Raw genomic sequence first — 18,746 nt, 5'->3', positions numbered from 1 at the left:
GGTGCATGGTAACGTCATGATAGTTCTAAATCCCAAACGTACAAAAACCAAGCATTGCAGTCTTCTGCAAAATCCCAAGACTGACTTTAAAATACAGAAATTTTCCTTTTACAGTGAGAGTTTCTCATCCATGCAGGTTGCTGCACCTGTGGTTGGCTCAATTATGTCTTCAGGCTTCTTCCTAGGCTTGGATAGAAGCATTTAGAAATGAGAGTCCCACAGTATCAGTTGCTGTTGCATGGGATTAAATATCTGCATTTTTGTAGTTTTATCAACTGAGGTCATTAGCAAAGGAAAACATGAATTTTTACGAATGTCAGCAGTGATTTTTCCACCCCACTAGTGTGTTTTTTTGTACCTGCCCCTGTCACAAAGAGTTGGGCATGGCTTGGGATCCACAGCAGGGGGGTGGTTTTAAATGCCTGATTTTCTTTTGGAGTTCACTGGTGCAAGTAAAGGAGTCAGCAAGGAGCATTAATACAAAACAATCACAATAATTAGAACAATGGCAGATATTCCACAAGGGAAAAGAATCCCAATATTTTCTCCTACCACAGGGCAGGCTTCTGGGGCCTGGTCTTACATAAATTTGGGGGGCAAGACAGTGACAGAGAGATAGAAGTAGGGATGCTCTTAGAACTCATTCCATAGGCTCATGTTCTTTGCAGCTTGTGTCCAGCTGCATCAGATGAAATCCTCACTTGTATTTGTCTAGTATGCCAAGAGAAAACACAGGGAAAGCAGGAGTATGACTGAGTCTTTTGCAGACATGTATTGATTGCTCTTACCTGGTCTTCTGGGCAGGGCAGTGAGTAACATATCAGATGTGCAGGTGATGAAAATGCGAAGTTAAGAAGTGTGTGTCTAGAAACTGTATATCTTTTTTTTTTTTTTTTTTTCTATAAACTGTTTATCTTTAAAGATATAGGTATGGCTGAGGTAAATGAGACAGAGAGTAAGGGACTTGAAGGTTTAGAGAGTAACATTAAAAAGTGGAAAAAAAAATCCATAGCAGGTCAGAAGACTTTCTCTGAAAACTGGAATGTTTAATGTTGATTTAATAATACTGTATTCACTGATACAAAGTGAGGTCACACCTCTTCCTGCTTTCATCAAATGGACCTCATGGACAAGGCACTGAACCACAACTTGTGATGTTGCACATCATTTCTTATCGTGGCTCAGGCAGAGAATTTTTTACAGGACATTTAAATTTCAGTTAGCCTTACCTCTTCAAAATGGGTCAATGCTTAGCCACCTTACAAGGCTGTTACAAGAGTAAACACCATTAAGGACTGTGAAATATTCACAATGCTAAGAGCCTTGGAGATGCCAACACAGGTAGAAGAAGCCTGGAGGAAGTTAGATCTGAACCCAAATTAGTTAAGAACAGCTTTGTCCATGACAGATCTTTACATGAGGACATCTGACCTAAAGCAATTCTTCGTCTAGATACTGTTGAGGCATTAGTAATTCTGGGATAGTCCAAACTGGTGGTGGTAAATCACTTGGCTGTTGAGAAGCAGACAAGACCAAAATTTTGGTACAGTAACAAGGAAGGTCTGTGCTGTGGAGAAAATGGAGATGACTTTTCATTACGAGCGGATTCGATGACGAGACAGGATCTTGTAGAAGATACCTAGAACAGTTCTGGGAGGTGAAACAGGGTTTGCAAGTGTTTGACAAGAACAGTCTCTGCAGGGTCAGGTCTCTCTTCATCACTAACCTTGGCATTGCTCAAAAGCAGCTCAGAAGTGTTGAAGGACAGCCTAATTATGTTAATTTTGTTTGCCATTTTTTCCAAAAATAAGAGTTGGACTAGGTCCATCAGCTGTAATTTGAACAAGTGTCTCTCTAGGATTTCAAGGTAACTGACTATTTAGAAGTCTTCTCTTTTAAATGCTTGTAAAATGACTCATTACATTAGAGTTAAGAGAGACCAAATATGTAGTCAGTATTATTATTTTTTCGAACTTTTTTTATAATTTAGAAGAATACATTATCTCTGTGTATATCCTTCACTGACCAAGAGGCTGATTCATTTAACTGAAAACTGTAACCTTCAGTTCAACAAACCTAGCAGAATATTTTTAATCACCAGGTGCAGACATACGAAGTTGTTTCTCCTAGTCAGTTATTAATGTATTGAAATAAATTGCAAAGATTTCATAGATGCTGTCCTTGTGCCATGTGGACCATTTAGGATGTTGGGTGCCAGATCCTTTTCTAGGCTTTTCTCTGAGATCAGAGAACATGTCCTATTGTGCTGACTTAGCCATGACTCTCACTAGCTCCTTGAGATCCAGATAAGATCCATTAATTCCACGCAGGCCACTGAACAGCAGCCAGAAGATCTCTCTCAGTCATTGCCCACGTTTCATTTGTAATTATCGATCGGTTTCTTACTGGATGGTTGCTCACTCTATTGTAAAAATACCAGGATTTTACAATCACAGATAGGCCTAAAGCAGCCTTATAGCATCTACACCTGTTTAAATACAAGAATACATTCCTGCAGTCATCCACTGAAGTTTAAGGGCAGTTAGTCAGGAAATGTATTTCTTGCTCAGCCTTTGCTTCCGTATTTCAGAAGGGTGGTATTTCTCAGCAGGTCTCACTGGTCTCCTCCCTGCATGGGAACGAGTGCCATTTCTGTCTGGCAGACTCTTGAAAGGTTATCGTCATGTTTTTAATTCTCCCCCCAGCCTTGAAACTGTCTGGCATGTTTACCCACAAAGGATTTGGGAACAATAGGCTTCAAATGGGCGCCCAGTCACCAGTGAAAACCAGTAGGTGCAGTCCCAGCCGTAATATCCTTTCCTTGTTTCGCACCACCCAGGTAACTGCTTTAACATGGAAATTCCCTTTTATTTTGGCTCAGCTTTAACAATAAATTACCCTCACTGCAGCCAGATGAAGAAAAAACATTTCATTTTTTTTATTTTTTTTTTTTATTTTTTTTTTTTTCACAGATTGAGGGCAGGCCCCTATAAACCTCCTGATTTAACTAGTAAAATTTTGTTTGAGGGTTTTCTGGTCTTTGACACAAAGACTAACAATTTCCCAGAACACTCTGCTCCTGCAGCACCTGAAGCCAATGTATAAAAACTAGCTAATATAAAAAAAATAACTCTGTGGCAGGCTTAGAAAAAAACTTCTGCTGTTTTGCAAGACGAGTGGCCCCTTCAACATTTGCATCCTCATGAGGCACCTCAGTGTCTTCTGGGTCATCCAAAGCTACTGTTCCTTTTCGCATGGCCAAAGCAGGTTTTCATGGGAAATCTCCTGCAAACAATTTAATCTCAGGCAACATAAGCCTTTAGTTTTTAAGAAAGCTGTCACCCAGCCCTTTCCCTGCTGTGTCATCTGCTTGGTGGGTATCATTGATCGCCTGGTATGCTGGCACCATGTTTCATGAGACTACAGAAGGTGAGTGATTTGAAAGAATCTCACCCTTACCAAGTGGAGAGGAAAGCTCTATAAATACTCTCAACTATTAAAAAAAGCATCCCGGTGATGCTGCAAAATTGCTTTCTCACAAACTTATTTTTAGGACCTAATCAAAGAGCACAAGAAGCAAACAGGGCTGAAAGATGTGAGCCCTTCCTCTACCTGGAGATGCAGCCACCTGGGCACATGCTGCTTGTTAATACCAGGGGGTCCTGAGGTTTTTGTCTGGTTCAGATTCAGGGGCAGCTGTCCAGCTGGGGAGTTAAGAATTCGTCTAATGAAGGTGGCTTCAGCTGTGTTTCATTTCAAGAAACTTAGTTCAGAAGGTTGCTTCTCTGGTAGGTGCTTTCTCTGTTTGTTTTATCCTGTATCTGTTTACATTTTATGTGTTTTCTGTTGCTCAGCTGAGCACAGAAAATATCTTTTGTTGTCTTGTACAGTAACTGACTCCTCTAGGTGTGTTTTCAGGCTGCCCACCTGAGGGGAGTCCGTGCACCCCATGCACGTCCTCCACACCAGCAGCACCACAGCGTGTTGCTGTTGTGTAAGGACGGCAGGTTTTCAGTCAGCGGGGCACAGAAAGGCCATTTGATTTTGTTAAGAGACCAGCTCCTTAGCAGCAGAAGGGGAACTCGATACGTCCAGTACTCTTGCTGAACAGGACTGAAAGCTGAACGCAGCTTGATTATCACAAAGAAGGGTTAGAAAGCACCGCATTCTTCAGCGGGGCTGACCTTTGAACATCTCTTTTTAACACAGAATGCTTCCTCCGTAAATATTTTGCATGCTAAAACAAGAAAGAAAAAAAAAGTGGCCTTCTTTTTTGTTCTCACTGTCACACAGTGCCAAAGAAGGGCTGGAACACCGGTGATGCCGGCGAGGAAGGCCTGCGCTGCTAGGCCTGGGTCTCCTCACTTCAGATGTCACAAGGGCCACATGCTCTCAGCCACCCCCTTGTGTGGGTAGGACATGGAGGTGACACCTGCAGGGACCCCGTGAGGCACCACAGGAGCAGGCAGACAAAAATTTGGAGTTTGGCTTTCCTGCAGCAAGGCCTTGCAGCTCTGGGTGCCGGGCCAGCACGGCCATGTGCAGCAGTGGGGACCAGGAGGGCCTTGCTTGGGAGTCCGTGTTGTAATTCCCTAATTTTGGGCAGGATGGCATGGTCTTGCTTGCCGTGGGCTCCCTGCTGCTCTCTGCTGGTGCCACATGATGGATTACAGCACAGGAGGGCACACTTTGGAAAACAAAAGACGACATTCCACTTTTGACACCAGGCTTTGCCTGAGTCTGCAGAGACAAGGCCGGTTCGCACAGAGCATTCGGTCAGCTTATTTGGGTTTTCTCAGACACAAACCTGAGCGAAAGGCTTCCACTGTGTGGTTATCACAGCACTAAAGTGCTTTCAGAAAATGATGTATTCTGTGCTGAACTTGAACTTGTCCATGGCTATGTGCTGAAAAATGAGGGCGTGGGCTTGTTTCTAGATGTGAAAGCAGAATATCAAAATGAGTAGGAAATCTGGGTAGGACATTACAGAACGCAATAATGCCATTGCTGTGGGATAAATGGAAGACTGCATTTCTTTAGCTTTCTTTGAATATTTTTTTTTTTAAAGTTGCAGTCACATTCCCTGCTGATTGCTGCCGTGTTGATCCTGGGCAGGGGTGCCAGTAGCCAAGTGCAGGAATGTACCTGCATGAGGAGGAGCATGGCCAAGCCTGCCACAGTGACAGCCAGGTTTGGACAGAAGACTTGAACTACCTGCCACCCTCTCAGGCTTTTGAAAAACACGTGCTTCACTCCCTTCTGACTTGGAGTAGTGGATAGCCTTCAGCTGCTAGTGCCTACTTTGTCCTCCTCTGCAACATCAGCTAGCTCCTGACCCTCTGTTTCCCTCCTTCATAACTGCTGTTCTAACCCATATGTATGATGGGTTTTGAGGCCCTCATTTGAAACTGAGTTTGCAAGGAAAAAACTTTAGATTTTATCTTACTCACGGATATATTTTGATCACATTATAGACAGTAAAATATCAGTTGGGCGTTCATTAGTCTACCAGAGCAGCCACTGCCTGGAGGGAGGCGAATGTAGGACATTTTGAGTCTGAATAGATGAGAAAGCTGCATTAGCCAGTGCAGTTTGTTTCTGATCAGTCTCTCTAGTTGCAAAAGGCTGTAATTGTACAGTAATTCACTGCTACCTTATTTCTAAAATCCCTGCGGATGATTCGTGCGAGACAGACTGCTTTGGTAAGCAGTTCATTTCAATACCTCACAAAGGCTACAGCACAGAGCAGGGCGAGGACAAAATGAAGCAGAAGTGATTTACTGAGCAAGCCGTGTCATCACTCTGCTGCACATCATGTCTTTGCAAGATAGAAATTTGTTGGTTGATCTTACCTTACAGAGCAAACAAGGTTAAGTGGCAGAAGCATAACAGGCAGCAATGTCTCTGCGTGTCCAAGGCATATTTGCAGACTTGTGTTCGATCTTTTTCTCTCTCCAGGGGCGTGTGCTTGTCGGCAAGCCGGTGTTTTGGTGTGCAGCACACCACATAAACAGCTATTTTCCCATGGCACGTATTTAGGTAGTTGAATCAGTTGCTTCCAGTATGCCACCCTTGTGAATTATGCTAAAACCTAACTTGTTCTTTACTGATAAAAATTTCAGACCAGATTGACTCACACCACGTAGAGAAGTAGCCAGAGCCACTTCTTCTGGAGTCATGGACCTAGAGGATGCCACCATGCCATGAAATTACTCCTGCTGCAATTAGAAAAGTGTATGCGTGTGTACACTCCAAGGAGAGCGCTGCAGTTGTTGCTAAACAGAAAGACAGGAAGAGTTACATCCTTGCAGTCCCAAGGACAGCAGAGTGAAACTGTGCCAGCCCCACAAGGCGAATACTCTTCTGCTCTCATATCAGTCCAGATTAAGTCCACGGCCATCCACACTGAGTCACCTGCACTTAAGTCAATGTCTGCCTGTTGCTTGAACCAGTGCTCTTATCTGAGCATGTGCTCACGGCACAGAATTCTCTTTGGCTTTAAAACTTCAAAAATATATAGTATTTTAGAACAGCAGTATAGTTTCTGTGCAAGCGAAGGCCCATTACTTGCAGCTATTTGATTTACTAATTTAAAATTTCCTATTTTTTTTCCCATTTTAATGTCAGCACTGAAGTATTTGCTAATGAGAGAACTAGGTTACCAGCTGTGTATCTTTAGCTATTCTGCCCAATCTTCCTCCACCCAGTTTTGCCACCACCCAAAATGCAAGAGCAAGCAGCAGCCTGCCCTGGCCAAGTTGAGGAGTTCACTGCCTCAGGAAGTGATCAGATCACATCTCTGTGAGGATCTCCTGTCTTCTTGGGAACGAGAAATGCAGCTCCTGGGAAAACACAGCATGTGTGAAATGCTAAAGAGAAGACACAGAACAAGTTGCACCCAGTTTCAAAACTCCTACAGCAAGCTTGGGCACTCTGCACAGTGAGAAGGACTGATGCCAGAAAGACGTGAGAAAAGCATGCACAGACAGCATTTCTGGGAGGGAAAACCCCTCCGTGGAGAAGATGCACTACGGGCTGCGTAGATGCTCAGAATACTTCACTCTTTCTCTTTTGTGCAGGGCTGGATGAATCCAAAATCTGTATGTGAGAGACTGCAACTGCTGTCTTGCCTAAGCATAACTAAGCATAATATATGCATAACTTTGGGCAGTGCTATTGGGAAACCCAGACTTACCTGAACTTCAGTAAACCTGTACCACAGCAGGATGTTTTTTTTTTTATTTACACATAGCAGAGGAGGACTTGGCTGGCAGTAGAGCCCACAAGCAAATACCACCATACAAACAGCAGCTAATAATAGTAGCTTCTTGGGAGAACTGAGCAATGTTGACTGTTGTCTGAATTTCTTGATGGCGCAGTCAGACCTGATGCAACAAAACGTGGTGCAGGAGCCAGGACATAACACTTCTCCCCATGCACAACATGGCTTTAGAGCCTCCTAGCGTGGTGCTCCACTCGCTTGCAGAGTACATGCAGTGGACAGGAGCAAGCAAAGGGCATTGCTTCTGCTACCAACAGTCAGGCTGGTTATATTAATAATGCAGATTTGGAAATCTAAATACTTTATGCAAATAAAATATTTGATCAATATATATTTGATCAATATATAAAATATTGATCAATAGTTTTTATGCTCAGCAGCTGTACTTGAACCGTCTACTCTGACCGAGTAAGAATTGCCATAGACCACGACTCTGAGGCTGCCTTGATGATTTTAAAAATCATTTTTTAAAGAATACTGGCTTTACAAGACAAGGACAAGTGATAGAGAATCGGCAGCTTCAGATGAAGTGTTCCTTTTTTCACCTACTTTGCGTATTTGATAGCTTGCATTGTCCACACGTGTCAGCACACATCAGTGTCAGGTGGCTTGGTTGGCCTGCTGCCATGCGATACTCACAAAAGACACCGAGGCAGAGCAGGAACCAGAGAACTCGTGAGTAGGACAGGGCCACAGAGAAGTTAGAGGGGAGATAAGATGGAGCTGAGTAGAAGCAGAGGGATGTATGATATGGGCATAAAGATATACTCAGCCCCAGAGGAGCTTGGGCCTTTCTTTGCTCCATTTTTCTGAAAGTTTCTTGTTTCACCCAGTATTCATCATGATTTTTGAAGGCCAACCAAACCACAGTGTTAAATAATGGGCAAGCATGTTCTTGCTGTAGAACAGCAAGGCAATTACTTCTGCAAAGCACCTCACTGCTGAGACAGAAGCTCCTTACGTCAGCTGGATGTCTTTTGTTATCTGAACCTATCCCCTCTGTAATTGCACCAATTAGTATCACTGCAAATCTCATAATGTTCCGTATTTACAAAACACTGTTACCTTGCATCTGGCTTTGATGAGGTGAGAGTGAACCTGTGCTGTTTACAACCATTCAACCAGTCAGCTCCTCTGTTAGCCATGACCCCTTAAGAGATGAAGCCAGCACATGCACCAAAACGCTAGCCCTGACCACAGCACCCTACCGCAGTCTGTGCATCCTACCTGGGCTTTTCGCTGTTCCTGTGGATGTAATATGCACAAGGAGAGACAGGAGAAAACTCAGGAAATCAGAGGAGGGAGTTGGTCCTGGATGACAGCTGATGACAGCTCTTTATTAACTTGTTTCTTGTAGTCTTCCAGCCACCAGCATCAAAACTCTGCACGTTGTTTGCAGCTGAAGTAGGGGTCTCCGACTGTGCTGAAAACTGAAGGCTCGTTCCTGTAGTAATGAAATAAAAACCATTGATGTTACTGTTCCAGACTTTCAGCAGGAAATACTTTATTACTGCAATCCACTTTGCACGTATGAGTTCAGAATAACTTCCTAGAAGCTGGCAGAGTTACTTCAAGGCTGTTAAGCTTATTATTTTAGCACATTTATGACTTCTTTTTTCTCATAATGACTTGAAGTGATGGCATATAGATGTCAAGTATCTACTCAACTTTCTTCATTTTCTCTTTTTTTTTTCAAGTATACTTGGTGCTGTTCGAACTGCTCCTTTCATGCTGTACATTTTGATGACCAAAGGCCTGAAGCAGTCAGTGTGTGACCAGAGTTTTTACATTGGACCTGTCAGCAAATTCTGGGCATATGCATTTGTGCTAAGCAAAGCACCCGAACTAGGTGAGTAACCTCTCTCCCTTTTTCTCTCTCCACGCCTATTTAGAGCAGAACGAAGAGAGCATTCTCTAGATGCCATCAGGCTCAACGCTATTCTTTCTCCTCTGCCTCTTTCAGTCCTCCTGGAAAATAGCTGGGTCTTTCCCATTGTTTTGAAACTGCACGTTTTCAATTCATGTGGCAAAGTGTAAAGCCCCTCAGCTGGTTGCCCTAGCAATACAGGGCAGTCTCAGGTACTTATATATATAATCTAGGTTGCTCCAAGTCTCCACAGTGTGACTCATTTAGACAAACCTTCAAAGCTGAAATTACAGCTCAGCTTTCTGAGTTTTCTCCTAGCCTTTTTCAGCATACCTACGATGATGCTGGTTTCATGTAACAAAAACATGTAGGTCCACGTCCTCAAACGTGAAGTTCGCTAAGCTCCAGTGTATTTAAAGGACTGGGGTCTGCCTTGTCACCAACCTGTCAATTAATTCACGTAGCCCACCTGCCAGCAATGGATTTTATCTATCTGTAACAGCAACGGGACATCAGCCATTGATTCACAGCAGCAAGGCATCCTGTAAGTGGCAAAAGGCTTTCCCATTCCTCCTTAGAGCTCCGGCTGGTGCACATTTTCTTCATCTGCAAGTGGCCATGGCTCAAGGGTATTTGGCTTCCCTACAGAGTAAGAGCTGTGGGAAGAATGAAAACCAGGAAAAGCTAATAAGTCTCCATCGAGAAACCGTAGTTAAAGTTGTAGTTTGAATTCCAGAGACTTTTTTTCAAGTCTACAGCAGTTTGCCAGGAATTCACCACCACCCTTTTTATATCTGAGCCTGCCAGTCAAGCACGCTTCATATGCTTTGTGTTTTTGTGTTTGTCAGTAGCAGGAGACACAAGTCCAGTATTGCTCTGAGCTGGGCTCTCACGCTTTGCAAGTTCAGCCATGACCTCTGTAGGTCCAGGCTCAGCCCTGAGGGACTGGTCAACGTTATGGTCATGATGCGATTGATGAGAAAACATCACATCCCTTTTGCTCTCCATGAAACTTTTGTGAGGACATGTCCTGATCCCACAGCAAAGGATAAGTTGGCATTTCCCTCAGCATTACCAGGCCTGGCCGATTGCTTCTGAAGCCATCAGTGATTACAGACAGATCTGAATAGCAGCAGCAGCAGCCACTCACCCCATGGATATTGAAGTGAGGGCTGGGCTAGAGCAGCTGTGTCAGCAAGCGGCTTCGAGTCAGATCCTACCTCCGTTCTGCAACATTCATCCTTAAATATACGTGTGGGCGTACAATTATGAACAGTAACGTGCTTCCTCCCTAAACATTGAAAGCTGTGACTGTCTCCAAATAGAAACCAGTTTCCCACAACATCTCTGGCTTTTCCAATCCCCATTCCAGTGTGATGTGGATTTTTATAGACTGCTGTTTCTCCAGCAGTTTATTTGGAATGATACTTACTATAGACTTGCCAAAGCCAACCTCATACCCTGTCTGCAGGTGTTCTTATCCCACAGCTTATTAGTGTAAGAAAGGATTGTTTTAATGGGAAGGAGGAAGGGGTGATTTAGCAGCCCTCCAGCTTTCCTTTCAGAGGACACCCTTATGAAACCTCAAAGGGCTGCAGAACTCACCGTGTTCAGGTGTACAGCAAAAATAAGTCTTTACCTTTCAGCAGAGAATTTGATTCAGCAAATTACAGCACGGCAATTCATCAGCATAAACACAGTGAGGGGACAGACACCGGTTGTTTTGCTGTGTCAGAACCCTTTGGTTTCCTGCTGCTTAAAGTACTGCAAAACCACTGAAATCGAGTTTGGTTGAAACTAGAAAATGTCAGCTAGAACTGCACGTCAACAATAAATTGATCATGTGATTACTTATTAAAATGTGAATCAACATCTTGCAGCTAATGAGATAAACAGAAGCATTATGGCTTACTGCAGACCTAGTGCAGACAGTGCAGTTTCAGTTCCAACCATCACTGTCATTCATAATTTGGATTTTCAGGGATACATATATGTAGAAATAAGGCCCCGGATTCAAAGCTTAGGGATCTTTTTAGAATCACTGTACAACAACAAACAAATAGCATACATATATAGTGTATCTATTTGGGATGCTGAGTGCAATCACAAGAAGCAGAAGAAAGAAAAAGGCAGGAATCTGGAATAAAATCTACTTTTCTACAACAGTAACACAAATTTGCAGAAAAGGATATGCATTTCAACGTGAACAAATTACTTTCTAAAAGCATTTTTTCTGGCAATTACGTACCTTTCAATAACACAGGTTGAATATGCAATAGCTTTTTGCATAGTAACTCAAAAGACGCTGTTAAATTTAATTAGGATTGGTATGCAGGTAGGCACTTGAATGGCAGGACACTGCTGCTTCCTCCTTGGGTTTTCTGCTCTCTGTTTTGCTCTTCTAGTCGCAGTGTGTGATGGACAGTCTGACAGCCTGAGGTGATGCACGTACATCCACCTGCGTCACTTCAGGCTTTCACAGACTGTGTTTACAGCAAAAGACCTGTGGAGTCTTCAGACAGGGGTTGTCCACACAACAAAATGGGGATACTCTGGTTTGGCATAAATCACAGAGAAATAAGACCCGAGTAGGCTGTCAAATTAGACAAGCTCTGAGGTCAATAGCTGAGGTGTTTTTTCGTGCTCCAGAAGTGTATACTCCAGAAAGAGCAATGGGAAGAGAGCCTTGCAGAATTCAGAAACTGTGGAACTGTTCAATATGTTTCTCATTTCCTCCCCTCCCTTTTTCTTCTTCTGTTTTTTTTTTTTTTTTTTTTTTGTTACAGGAGATACAATATTCATTATTCTTAGGAAACAGAAGCTCATCTTCTTACACTGGTACCATCACATTACTGTGTTACTTTATTCTTGGTATTCCTACAAGGACATGGTGGCTGGCGGTGGCTGGTTTATGACCATGAACTATGGAGTGCACGCCGTTATGTACTCTTACTATGCCTTGCGGGCTGCTGGCTTCAGAGTCTCACGCAAGTTTGCCATGTTCATCACCTTGTCGCAGATCACCCAGATGCTGGTTGGTTGTGTAATCAATTACCTGGTCTTCTCCTGGATGCAGCATGGCCAGTGCCATTCCCACGTGCAGAACATCATCTGGTCCTCTCTCATGTACCTCAGCTACTTTGTGCTCTTCTGCCATTTTTTCTTTGAGGCCTATATCGGCAAAACGACAAAAGCAAGGAAGGTTGACTAGTGGTAGAAATGAGACAGAAGCCATAGCTCAGGGTCATCAAGAAAAACAAAATTATAAGAAAAGAAATGGCACAAGGATACACATATATGTATGGTGCAGATCAAACATGGCAGCTTAGGGAAAGTTAGCTTGGTTTAACCCAGTAAGTTTATGATCCTACCATGGTGAGGACTCACTGAAATCTACTCTATCTCAAAGGACTGCTGATGAAAGACTTCTTCCTTCTTGTACCTGTCTGCTCTCGAAAAGAAAGGAGAAAAGGAGAAATAGAAAAAATAAAAATAAAAAAAAAAGGAAAGAAAAAGAAGAAAAGAGAAAAGGAGTAATGTTGAGGGGGGAAAAGTACATAAAGTAAGCTTCCCCAGGATGGAAGAGAGACTTTTATTATGAAAATCGAGTTTCTAAATCCTTTCTAATAGTTTTTCAGTGTTAAACTTGAACAAAACAAAGCAGAGAGGTGACAAAAAAAATCTATCTACGATACCAGTAGGATTGCAAAATTAAAATCTTTTCCGTAAAAGGTTAAAACCTTTAGCCAAAACAAAACCCAAAGGATGTCACATACACCTGTGTAGATGTGGTTGAACATCATCGTGGTTGTGAACGGAAGCGAAACGAGATTGATTTCTCCGCTCTGTACTGTGCCAGGGGAGCAGAGCTGGAAGGCAGTCACCTCGCTTGGGTGGCAGGAAGGAGCAGTACTCGTACAAGAGCTTGATGTGAAAAGATGCACTGTTGCAATACATATCTCAGCGAGTGCATTTTCCAAGTGCATTTTTCAGCTAAAGGCAAGGAATTTCTGCAGCAGGATAAGTCATAGAGGGTTAAATCAATCAATATTTGCTTAATTACCAGGGGCTAATAGCAGATGAATGTTCAGGAAGGAGGGGGAGGCGACTCCCCGACCATGATTTTTAAGAATTATCCGCTAATCTCAAATTAACCCGCAGCGACACGGAATCGAATGGGGGAAATGAGAAGCCAGCCTAGCTGGCGAGCAGCGAGCGACGTCTCTACCCGCTGATTTCAGAGCAGAGCCAGCAGTACGACGGATGCTCGCCGTGCGCTTTTGTGGATCTGGGAAGAGGCAAGGCAACCTGCCAGGCTGGGCAAAGATGTGCCAAGAGCCCTCCTCTGGTCATGTGGAGATATTACTACAAAAGATGCTCGGAATAGGTTTTTCTTGAGATTTGTATAGGAAATCGGTCTGAATGGAGTGATCTTGCTGCAACGGCTTAGCTCTAATGTCCAGAGGGAATCGTCCTTCACTAAACGTGTATCTCTCTCTCTGCAGAGTCTGTACTGTAACATCAGACTGACCACTTAAGAAGACCCTTTTCTTCTCTGAAGTCAGCTACAGAAATAAGGAGAAACGTATTTCACTCTGAACCTTAGAGAGCTAGTTGATAACAGCCATATTCTCTCAAAGACGAGTAGATTGCATTATCTGTGATATTCCAGTCCTTACGAAGCCAAATAAAATGTGTAAAAGTTCCTAGTATTTCAAAGACGCAAGTATGTAAACTTGATGTTAAATGTGTTAATGTAGTACTCTAAATTGTATCAGTTAGGTAGCTTAACTAAACAATTAGAAGAACTAGATCAACAAAATAGGGACTGCTGTTCTGCGTAGGATATACACACCTATAACTACACCCATATACACATTCTGTGAATTGTCAACAAGAAAAAAAGCCCAGTGGCAGAGAATCACGTTTCCTGGCTAATGCAAAAGATTGTCATTATCTTCCTTGCTTTAATTTGAGATTGTACAGTGCAAAGGGTTTTGTTTTTTTTTTTTTTAATTATGATTTTTAGCTTTAATTGTGCTGTCATTCATGAAACAGAGCTGCTTTAGTATCTTGTTAAGAGATGACAAGGGCTTTTGGTGTCTCATTATATACAAAAGAAAAACAAATAAAGTTACATTCCATGTTATGTGAATGGTCTTACAAATCAACAAGCCTCCATAGGCTGAAATCATAATTACAACAAGCAGAAAATAAGTTTACATTTGTGTTATTTAAGTTATTGATGTGCTGACGTTATTTTTATGGTACACAACAAATAGCAAAATGTGATATTCCGTAATGAAGCTATGATATTCATTAATAGGACTACTGTATACATGGAAATATTAGACAACGCCAATTAAATGTGTAAACCATTTTGTTTTACAGCTTGGGAGTAGATAATTATAATGCTGAATAAGCCTTTTTCCTCACGCTTAATTTTGCCCTGGCTAAGAAGCGGGTTATGAAGACTGAGTAACAGTGGGAAAAGGCAAAATTAGAGTCACCTACCTTTAGATGGGAAGTGTTGGTAGAGGCCCCATTGTGCCATGCACAGAGCTGCACACATCCCCTGGTAACTGGAGGCTTGCAGTTAACAGCTTAAAAAAACAATAAACATTACAAGTACGAAGCAACTCGTAGCTAGGTAAAGAGCTGCAGCCAAAGTTGAGCAGGCAGAAAACAGGGTGGGTTGCTCATGAGTGCGCAAACAACCCACCATGTTTCATACACCCTTTTCCTTAATTGCATAAGAAACAAACAAACAAACAAAACAAACAAACAAAACCAACCAAACAAAAAAAAACAAGCAGACAAAAAGCATTCTGTGCGTACCTGATGGAAACGCTGGCGATGCCGACACTGCCTTCAGTGGAGCAGGCATTTCACCCTCCGTTAGCCCATTCTCCAAAAGCCCTCATGGGTGCCTCTCTACTGTTTGTTCCTGACCTGCCCGCCTCCCTGCGAGCCTCCTGGGGGGCTTGGAGGTGTCCCCAGCCATGCCAAGGGCCCTGTCCCTTCTTTACTGCCTGGGCAGCGGCTCCAGTGCAGGGACCGGCCCACCAGGCCCCCTCCAGACGCAGTACAGATGTGCTCCAGATGTGCAGGGGAAGCCGGTGCTGAATTCAGTGGGAGTCCAAGGGGAGGACAAGTCCGCAGGCGAGCACACATATAGGGAAGGGGCAGCAAGATCAGACACGTAAGGGACAAATCAGGGTTCATCTCCCATCACACTAGAAATTGGGTGTCATGCCGCCATTTGCCTCAGGAGCTGGCATCCCAGCACCCACAGCTCTGTGCCCTTGCCGTCCCATACCATAGGGATCGTCCTCCAGTGTTTTCCACTGGAGTCAGATGTGGCAACTGGCATTATGGAAGCTGAGGGAGACCAAAGCCAACACATACTGGTTTCCTTTTTTTTTTCCTAAAAAAGTGCATGCATGATATTTAGACATCACATCTAACCCACTCACATGTACTTGAACAGCACGGCAGCCAACCCTAAGGCAGTGACACCTCCATAATATTCCAGCTGTTCCAACCTAAACACGGCTAATTGGGTCCTCCTTACTTCCCATGGCTTGAGCCTTGGGGGGGGAGATCACACTTTCACACTTTTCTGTCCCCTGGCAGGACTCTTTTTTTTTTTTTTTTTTTTCCCTACTGATTTTCAGAAAAGCTGCAGTTGTGTTGCATTCACACACACCTTGGGAAATGCAAACTTCACACGGCATACCAAACGTTATGGGGCCAGTGGCAAGGAGCACAAATGCTGGAAACGCTGTTAAGGGGTGCACTGCTGAAGTCAGGAAAGTTACACCGATGATAAGGTCAGTCTGCCAGGGCCAGGGTCTGTGTTTTGTGTTCTGACACATTAATCCAGTGCACTGAAATAAAAACAGTGCGGTTGGTACAGGTTTGTGCTTAGGCAGTTGTGAGCAATATTTGGTTCTTCCTGAGCACTGCTTCTGTGCAGTGAACATTTAAAGGAAAATATTTTCAACTAGTTAGGGAAACAACGCGAAGTTGGGTAATTCGGAAGCCTCCTCAAGCTGTGCCCGTGATGAGAAGGAAAGCCCTCATGCTGACAAACCTTGACTCAGAGTCACAAGTGATGTGTGTCTGGGATCACTGATAACACGAGTGGCTGCTTCCCAAAGACATCTCTCACCAGACTTCACAGGAAACGAATAAAAGCATTTTACTCACCAGATAAGGGCATGAGCGTGCAGAAGGAATCACTCAGAAAAGCCCAGCAGAGTGGCAGGGATAAAGTCCGTTCCTTTGGGAGCGCAGGCTGCAGGAAAGCGCAGAGGAGAGCTGCTCGGTACCCTTGAGGAAGCTTTTCCAGGCTCGCCCCTCACACCGACCGCTCCTCCTGCGGCGAGGCTGGGCTGAGTGGAGACAGGGCTCTGCTGGGAGGAGGCTGGAGGCAGAGGGACCCTCCTGCGGCACGAGACCTTGCTCCTGACCCGAAAGCTGTGGCTGGTTCGGGGGAGCAGAGGCTTGAGCGCATGTTGGTTTTCTCTCCCTTAAGGAAAAGCTTGGGAGAATGGGTTAGTTGGGAATGACGACACCTCGGGGATCAATAGCAGGTTTTTGGGTATCAGGCAGTATAAGGCACCAATTACTGTGACCGTGAAACAGTAGCCTTGTAAGCACGTGCCAGATATAACACATTAGTGCAATCGTATCTCCAGTATTTGCACGCTGTGCTTCAGAACGAATAACAGAAGCATTTATATATAAATCATAATCGCAGATACGCTCTGAGTTACAAAAATGGCCTTGGTCAAGGAAGACAGCTCAGCAGATTGCAGACCATACCACGTTAGCTCAGGACCTGGCCGAATACCTCTGGAAATGAGGTTGTTGGTGAGATGCCCAGTGCTTTCAGAGAGCTCTGCTTTGGCCCATCCCAGCCCAGTGGCAGGGGCGATGCCAGACCTAAATCCCCCTGAGTTTGGTTAATGGTGACACGAATCACTCGGGGCATCACTCAGACCCTGATGTCAGTCCTTAGTCATATTTTCCAGCCTCACATCCATGAGTCCTCTAAAAGAGAAGAATTACAACTCATTGTTGGTCTGTTTCCACGCTTTTACTTCAATACAGTTTCCATTCCATTGATTTTATTAAAAGCAAGCTAAAGGACAACTCCCTGTCCTGCTACCACAAATGCTCCACTGTGGTCAGTGCAGCCATACACGGGCACAGAAACCTTTTGCTTACAGGGGCAAGGGCAGGATCAGTGCCTTGTTGCAGGCTTTATTTTCTAGCAGAGCAACCACCACAGAGTAGAATACGATTTCTTAAATTAAACACAAATAGATCAGCTCTGTACAAGAGCGCTACAGCTAAGGGGGACCAGGGGCCTCCCCAGTGCATCATAAAGCTTGATAAAATGCTGCATGAAGTGCGATTAGAGAGTATTTCCCAATGGGTAAAAAATAATATTCCCCTGAAACAGCAGCTTCCTGAGAAGTTTCACATCTGTCCGGCTCTGGAGAGCTTCAAACAGGCCTGTCTGCTGAAGAAACACAGCTTTGATTGACTTATCTGCTTTCTCAAAAGAGCCACTACGTGCTTTAGGCTTTAAGGAGCCTTAAAGCTCAAGCTAGATTTCTGTTCAGAAAAAAAAAAAAATAAAAAAAAAAATACATGTACAATAGCTAGGAGAGAATAGTATGAGAAATATCTTTATTTTACCATTTTCAAATGGCTATTTCACTACATAAAAGGAAGTTTTTATTTTTATTTTTTTTGGTATATTGATATTCCAAATAAAATTTTAACTTTTGGTTCAAAACAAAATACCTCTCTGTGTTTTATTAATCCGTAACACCCACTCAGATCTCCATGCTGCCATCAAGTCCAGCTGTTGAGGAAGAGGAGCCGTTCCCTGGCTATGGGACTACAACGTGGCTACTCTGCCTGTCGCTTCCCAGCAAACCTCTGCCCAGTTCATATTTTCACGTGCCAAGCAGAAGCATTATCTGCTTTTTCTTTGTGTTTGTGTGTGTGCGTGACTCTGTATGATCTGAGCGTAGCTCAGTCAGTGCTTGAATGTCCTGTTTATTTACACTTACACTTTGGAAATCCTAATCTCTGCATTTCCCGTAAGAAACAAAATCCGAGCCCTCACGTGTCCCTTACTGTGTGAGCATCACTTTTACCCAGGCATGTTACCAGACCCATCGCCGTTCCCGGCCCTCGTGGTCCCTTCCCGCTGCCCATGGATGTTCTCCCCGGCGCCTGGGAAGAGCAGATCCTTGCCGAAACGCCCCCATCCCCACCGCAGGCTCCTGAGCAAAGGCACTGTGAGCTGGAGGTGGAGGCAGGAGGGCAAAAGCATGGGGGGAGCCCATGATGGGCACACGTGGGGCTGCGAGATGAAGAAATCGTTGCTTAAATCCTTCCTGCCACACAGCCTCAGCCACGGCACCCAGCACTGCCTGCACCTCCACCAAGCCAAGGGGCAGATGATGAAGAAAATCGCACTCGGGTTCCCTGTGTCCTACCTGGATAAAGCCATTTGGAGCCTCTGGTAAGAGTGAAGATGCAGAGCGTGGTGTTGCCTGTTCAGATCACGCT

The 18,746-nt window shown here is 44.0% G+C and overlaps 1 protein-coding gene and 1 long non-coding RNA gene across 5 annotated transcripts in view; one reads left to right on the top strand and one right to left on the bottom strand.

The window, feature by feature from the left end:
- The window catches only part of ELOVL6 (ELOVL fatty acid elongase 6), an 88,576-nt gene extending 73,474 nt beyond the window's left edge, over positions 1-15,102 (top strand). For all 4 annotated transcript variants that reach the window (XM_066996438.1, XM_048066385.2, XM_066996441.1 and 1 more), the window contains 2 exons: positions 8,980-9,131; positions 11,936-15,102. In XM_066996438.1, the coding sequence (XP_066852539.1) occupies positions 8,980-9,131; positions 11,936-12,360 (577 nt within the window). In that variant the 3' untranslated portion in view covers positions 12,361-15,102. The remainder of the gene's footprint in view (positions 1-8,979; positions 9,132-11,935) is intronic.
- Positions 5,853-9,920, bottom strand: LOC136790760 (uncharacterized). Its single transcript, XR_010831294.1, has 2 exons — positions 9,619-9,920; positions 5,853-8,726 (listed from the first exon to the last, which is right to left on the bottom strand). It is a non-coding gene; the product is annotated as an uncharacterized lncRNA (long non-coding RNA).
- Positions 15,103-18,746: the final 3,644 nt, after the last annotated feature.

This window comes from Anser cygnoides, chromosome 4 (assembly GCF_040182565.1).
Source record: "Anser cygnoides isolate HZ-2024a breed goose chromosome 4, Taihu_goose_T2T_genome, whole genome shotgun sequence".
In the NCBI taxonomy this organism is placed as follows: domain Eukaryota; kingdom Metazoa; phylum Chordata; class Aves; order Anseriformes; family Anatidae; genus Anser; species Anser cygnoides.
This window is presented reverse-complemented; position numbering and strand designations above follow the sequence as displayed.